At 31.4% G+C, this 7,295-nt stretch overlaps 1 protein-coding gene across 2 annotated transcripts in view; it reads left to right on the top strand.

The window, feature by feature from the left end:
- LOC106457374 (T-complex protein 1 subunit alpha-like) overlaps positions 1-7,295 on the top strand; it is a 30,840-nt gene that overhangs the window by 4,457 nt on the left and 19,088 nt on the right. Inside the window, exons 1-2 of one of the 2 annotated variants that reach the window (XM_022383277.1) lie at positions 2,750-2,845; positions 5,129-5,214. In XM_022383277.1, the coding sequence (XP_022238985.1) occupies positions 2,842-2,845; positions 5,129-5,214 (90 nt within the window). In that variant the 5' untranslated portion in view covers positions 2,750-2,841. Of the gene's footprint in view, positions 1-2,749; positions 2,846-5,128; positions 5,215-7,295 lie in introns of those variants that run through there. The other variant, XM_013916785.2, reaches the window with a different exon arrangement.

The following is a 7,295-nucleotide window of genomic DNA, read 5'->3' as shown; positions in this document are numbered from 1 at the left end:
AGGTTGAAGTAAACTTCAAAAATTATGTAATGATGATAAATTCTAACTATTAATTTGCAAATTTTATAAATTAATATAGTCCTGCTTAGTAAATAATTAGAATTGGGCACACTTTTTGCTACTAGGTAATGAATGGTAGACATTTTTTGTGTAATATGTAGAAAGTTTGCAACAGTTGCATGTAAGAATAATAGTTTATAATTTTTGCAATACGTTAGATAAAAAGTTAGTTTGAAATAAGTCGATGTGGGAAATAATAATCAAAATTTATATGTGCAGGTTTTACATTAACTCTGCTTTTACTGTGCAAGTATTAGATTTTGTATAATGTGGATACTAATTTCAAAAGAAGTCAGATGACATTTCTATCATTTTGTATGATTAGCATCTGCAAGCTATTTGTATGACCAGCTACTGTATGCAAGCTACTGTATTCCAAACTGTATTGAAGGGAATACAAGTATGTTCAATTAAACGATTATAGTAAAGTTTGATGTTAGTAATGAAGTTAAACAAATATTAATTCTGCAAAACCAACTATTTAAGATTTATTATTTTTCCCAGTTCTGTATAATGTCTTCTGTGATTAATAAAAAAACAAGATTTCAGGATTTTTTTAAAATAAAAACTTTCCTGAAGGATTTTTTTATTTTTAGCATCTTTGTTAACTATTATATTTGTTAATGTAGATGCCATCCTGGGCAATGAAATGAAATTTTCTTTTGATTTATAAAAATAAAATAAAAGTTGATAAGACTGGTATTGATGAAGGACTGAATAGCTTAGTGAATAGGCTAAACTTGAAAAATGTGTTTCAACATTCAAAAATGATGCACAAAAAAGTATGGAACTTGAGAAAACTTGCTTTTTATGTGAAAGAAACAGATGGTTTATGAATGATCATTGAGAAAAGCTTAAGTTTTAGATGGGTATTTAGCAGTTCTCTAGAATTCATGTATAGTAATTTTGAATTTAACATCATTTATCTTTCTAAAAAAAGGAAGTGTATGGTGTTTCAGGGCTCTCCCTTGGATTTCAGAACTGGAAGTGAAATATACTTGGTTGTCAGATTCTGAGGGTGAACGTGTAAGTTATCAGGATGACAAAATTAGTGATGCCCCCTGTAACAATTATGCTATGCCTTCATATTTTAAGGTAACCTGTTAGTTTTAGGTATGTTCAATGCGTATTGATGTTTGAGACTTTGTGATGGGAGGGAGGGGATAAAAGTGAAGATATTGTTGTTTATGACATTGTAAGTATATGACAATTTTGTATGTAATAATTACAAGTTTGACTAGGCATATTTTAGTCTAGTAGTTGGGCTGATTACCATTTATGTTTGTCTTCAAGGGTGCAACAAGTAACAGCTCATGATTAATTATCAATTGCCTTGCAAAGATGCTGCTTGATAATGTGATTAAAGTCATGTTTCTTTTGATTACAAACTGTACGAGTGTGAATGCTAGACCAGTCTAACCAATTAACAGGTCACCCATGAATATGCAAGTCAATATGATGGCACTCGTTTCATTAATAGCTGCATGACTGAATTCTGTGCAGACAGGAAACTACATGAAATTCATGGTTTGTAGTATATGCCACGTAATTGTGCCTAACACCCACCTGAAAATGTAAATGTGTTTGATATTGGCAATTACCCTTAAAGTCTGTAACAGTATTAGAACATTACTGCATTTTTTTTTCATACCTGTATGGTGTGAGTTTTTTTTATTATTATTGTTTTTATGGTTATCGAAGAACCCTAGTGATTCCTTTCTTTGTCCAGATAGACTCATCCTCTTTCATATCGAATTGGCTCTTTTGTTCACCCTTGTCCCACCTGGGTATTTCTTAGCTAGCCCCATTGTGGTTGCTGTCGGAGGAACTCTTTGGCTGTTCTGTTAGTTCCATTTGTGTTTGGGGGGAGGGGGTGCCTCCTGTTATTATTCCATTAGACCTCCTCTTATTGAAGATTTTGTGTGTATGTGCTTGAATATGTGTTGTATTGTCTGTAAGTTTTGTTGCATCCCACTGGTTTACTTGTCCTTTGATCCAGATTTTTAATGTCAGTTGTACTTACTTTTATTTTTTCTTTTGTCTCTTACCTTTCTCTAATTATTTTCCATCCTTCAGGCATTGGTAATTCACAGTTTTCCTTCTTCAGTTTTGGATGCTGGTGGTTTTTTCTTTTTCTTGTCCAACTCTTTACCAAGCCTGATGTTCTCATGTTATGATTGTTTTTTTTCTTGTTTTTTTTATGACTTCCTACTTTATTTCTGTATTTCATGTTGCCTGTTACCCTTAATCCTTATAGTCAATGTTCAGACAGAATTATGTAGTCTGTGTGTGGGCCTTTGTAGACACTTAGTATCTATCTTGCAGTTCTGCATGTCAGATCAGGTGGTGTGGACAAAGTCCCATTTATCTTGTCTTCATTCTAGCTGGACATTAAGCCTGGTTTGTATGTCTCACAGCTACTGTTTTTGTTGCTGTAAAACTTCCATGGGTCTTGGTATTTCATAATGCCTGTCTTCTTCCAGAGAATGTGAGACTCACCTGATATTAAAACTATGCTCTGGAGAAGTATGCATGAACACTGTTTGTTGCATGTCCAGCTCTTTCACTTACTCCCTCCTCCTCTCAAGTTTGTGGGGAATTTTAATATATATGAAGTGAAAGGTAAGTCTGTATTTAAATTCAGAATTTTTGAAGTAAAATGTGTTTTGAATAAGTACTTACTTTTCAGATCACAGTTTGTTCCTCCTCCTCGTAACCCGTCATTTGGGTGGCAGCTTCAGATGTTTGCTGGGGTTTGATGTCAAGTTGTCCTGAGGAATCATGGGTAATGTAGGTGTAGGACCCTGATCAGGTGTTAGATGGCACCATTCTAATCCAGAAAAAATGTTGATGATGCTAAAACAACTAGTAAATATTTTTACCTATGTGAGGCTTAGGAACAGTTTTAGTTTTAAAACCCAGGGAAGTTTGAGCTGCTAACAGAATGAAACAGTTTTTGTGCAAGACAATGTACATATTTAAAACATCTTACTTTAGAAATTTAATGTTCAATTATACCACTTAATCAGGATAACTTCTAATTGTTTAGGGGACGTAATTAGGATGTCATTTTTATTATATATTGAAATATTTCATGGGAATTTTATTTTGAGAATGATATTTTTATTGAAATATCTTTAAGAAAGTAAAACTAAATGTTTTAAAAGTTAGTGTTAAATTAATCCATGTTTTGTGTTTGAGGATTATCAATATTAAGCCCTGAATCTGCTTCACTCTTTGATAAAGTGCTGAGCAGTCTAGTTTATGATATTTAACGTCAAAAGAAATGATTGAGAAAAAAATGTAATGGCCTTGTGCATATAGAGAAAGTAGTCCCTTTTAAAACCTATGATTCATAGAAGTTGAATTTCTTTTTTAGATCATAACATGCATGCATGTGGTACAACTTTGTGCCTGCAATAGTTTGGTAAATTGAGCTCGGGTAGTCAGTTGAGCTAATAACAAATTTGAGGGGTGGATTTTTTTATATTTTGGTATTTTTATGTAACAGCTGTTACAATACATGTTACATTACATACAAAAATTACAGATTTTTTTTTTTTTTTTTTTAATGTGACTTTAAAACTTGTATTTTATCAAACTATTAAGACCAATTTATGATTGGGTTAGTTCATTTCTTTGTTGTTTTTGAGTTTGCTTATTTGTAACATGACTTCACTGCACATTATGATATAACTTAATTGGACAGAAAAGAAACTAATTTATAAGCATTAAAATTGTTTAGTAGTAGTATTGGCCTTTTCCAAATAAATATAATTTGACAATTTTTCTTGTCAGAAAAAAGGCACTTTCTTAGAAGATAGTAGTCTATTTCTTCTTTAGACTGATGGGAAATAATGTGCCCATCAGACTTTATTATTGACCATTGGCAAATATGCTGTTCTAAAGCCAACCAAAGTTAAAAAAGTGACTTTGCTGAAAGTATCAAATTTAATTTCTTTCTATGTAATATGAACCCCCAAGATCATCCTAAACCATGGTTTATCATTATTTATTTTCAAACTATTTATGCAGGCTTTCTTAGACTTTAAGAAGTTATTAGTGAAGAAATTTCAATTTTACACCATTAAAATGAACTTACACAAGTGACAGTTTACAATAGACTAACAATAACAGTACACACTATATACATCAAGAAAATTTTCATTCTATTTGTTTCAAAACTTCCTTTAAAAAGCTGAAAATTGGTAAAAATAAAACTCGGTTATAGTAACTTTGATATTTAAATCTAAATTCATAAGACAAAAATTCCTAAGTTGCTTGTAGAAAATGATCCTGCTGTTGGATTCATTTAATTTGAATAATAAGGGTTAATTCATTGTATTTCTAAAATGAAGTAGCACATCTTTTTTTTTTTTTTTCCTCTCTCTCGCTCCTATGTTTTCTATGCTTTGAAACTGATATTAAAATCTGGATCTCCCACACCTCGAATACCAAAATGTTAAAATCTTGTAATAAAACTAAAAAAACTGATTATGACACAAGAATATAATGGCTCAATCAGTTGAACTGATAACAAATTTGAATGCTATTTTGATATTATTTCTATAGGACAATTATCAGAATTTATGAAAATTTGTTGATATATTTGTGCTTTGGTTTAAAAAGTTGTTTTATGATTGGTTTAATTGCCAGGAGTGTGGATCTTGGGGTTCATGGTTTGCATTCCATTGCAGTAAAAATCCATTCTTCACTTTGGGTCTGTGGGTATGCTATAAGAGTGATCAAATCCAACTATTTGGTCAGATAAGAGCTGGTGGTAGGTGCTGTCAGTTTGCTGCCTTTCCATTAATTGTTTGTTAGTCTTTTGCACTTATTATTACTTTTGTTTTAATATAGTTTAGTAAATATTTTATAAATTAGTAACTGCTTTTTTAAAATTATTTTACGGAAAAATGTTAAGTGTATTCTAAAATTTATGATTATAGTACTTTGATTATGGAGCTGTTTGTTAGATTCTTTAATTGTTTAGTGTTTGTAGTTTTAATTGGTATGGATGAGTTATTTGTATTGCAATATATATATATATCTTGTTTTTCTTTTTCAGTGATGGCAGCATGTGCCATATCAAACATAGTAAAGAGCTCGTTAGGGCCAGTTGGATTGGACAAAATGCTTGTAGATGATGTAGGGGTAAGATCTCTCTCTAATTAGTTTAGTTTAAAATTTTGTAGATTTTATTCATTTATAGGTAAGATATATTTATTGAGTTTAATTCAAGTATCAGTATGTTCCATGTAAGTTAAAAGTGGAGATAGTTAGTTCCTTCTGCTCTTAATTCATCAAATCAAGAACAATCTTTCAAATACTTGGCAGTTAAATTTGAATACTGATGAGCTACAATAACCTCTCACTCGACCTAGAGAATGAGTAACAGTTAGTTTATGAGACTGATTTGTCTTCAAGCTTCATGAAACATTTGAATAAAATTATATTGTACTGGAAAAATATCAATCGTCATTCTTGTTTTGTGTTGATCGGTGTATGTTTGCTATAAGGTGTCGGGAATGATTCTCAAAACACTAAATACCCGGCAGCATATAATTTCATGATAATGTAACTTTTTTTTAAATTATCATTGGTATTATTATTGTCATCATCATTATTATTAGTATTGTTGTTGTAGCCCATCAGTATTCAAGTTTTTGGACTGCCAGGTATTTAGCCACTCTGAAAAGTTAATGTATAAAACATTTGCAGTTTTGAAATAATTTTTTGCTTGTTGACAGTTAAATGAATAAAAAAGTTGGGTATAACTGTGAAGTAATGATAATATAGAATGGAAAAGTATAACATTACCTAGTTACTATAATTAGTAGTTACAACTTTAAATTTGCAGCACTTTCAAAAACACTTGACGGCACCAAATTGGGCAAATATGTACAATTAATAGTGATTCATTGTTTAAGACATAGCATTTGTAAAAAGTAAAATTTTATCATAATTTTCAGTCATTTTCTGCTTAAATTTCTTTTAGATTTTTAAAAGCCATTAACTAGCTGTTCACTAGCTTGTGTGAGATTTGTGTTGTCTGTTTTCTGACAGGAACTTAGGTTTTGACATAAAACCATCTAGGCAATATCAAAGCTATGCAAATGTACTAATGTGTGCATTTAACACTTAGCAAATGAGAGAATTGAACACCAGAATGCTGATGTTCAGTTCTTTAATGTGTTATGTGACACATTCAACATTATGTCACACACATTTTTACTTCTGTCTGACCATTTTCTGCACCAGCAGCTTAATTGCTAACTTTACATAATGAAACCTCAGTGTGGCTTGTTACACAGACATGCTCATTTGGATAGGAGTTCTATATGAAGTACCATATTCAAATGTATGATTGATGTGACTAAATACCTGTCATATTTCTATCATTTTGGTTCTTGTTACATCCATCTATCAATATATATTTGTATTAATTTGTAACCTATTTATGAATATTTATATACCTCTCCCTATTATCCTATCTTTGAAGAATTTGTTTGTTTGTTTTGAATTTTGCACAAAGCTACACGAGGGCTATCTGCGCTAGCCGTCCCTAATTTAGCAGTGTAAGACTAGAGGGAAGGCAGCTAGTCATCACCACCCACCGCCAACTCTTGGGCTACACTTTTACCAAGGAATAGTGGGATTGACCGTCACATTATAATACCCCTACGGCTGAAAGGGCGAGCATGTTTGGCGTGAAGGGGGTTCGAACTCGCGACCCTCAGATTGCGAGTCGGGTGCCATAACCACCTGGGCATGCCGGGCCATCTTTGAAGAAGAAAATACCAAATTTTATTAATACATTTTCTTTATTTCCCAGTTACTACTTCATTTGTAAATAATAATTAATATCTGACTATTACCATCTGTTAATGTAAGGCGTAACTGGCATTCTTACTACCATATAAAATTTCATGATAGTTGAGAAAAATAAAATTATATTTACATCAAACATGAATAAATATAATTGAAACTTCAGTTCTTAAACAAATGTTTTTCTGTGTTTGAAAAATATTTGTCATGATTAGTAGATTAAGAGGGGTATTCACATTTTACAGATTTATAAGCCAGGTTGGCTGGTGTTATTAGTTAGGTGAATGTAGAAAGCTTTTATCTTTTTCTTGTGCATGGTTCTTATACCATTATTTTACTATTATTGTTTGTTCTTCTCTTGGATTGTGCTATTAGAGATTTTTGACTTTTTTTTTTTTTTTTTTTTT

Source organism: Limulus polyphemus, unplaced genomic scaffold (assembly GCF_000517525.1).
Source record: "Limulus polyphemus unplaced genomic scaffold, Limulus_polyphemus-2.1.2 Scaffold322, whole genome shotgun sequence".
NCBI lineage: Eukaryota > Metazoa > Arthropoda > Merostomata > Xiphosura > Limulidae > Limulus > Limulus polyphemus.
Note: the sequence above shows the minus strand (reverse complement) of the source record. Positions and strands in the feature narration are given on the sequence as shown.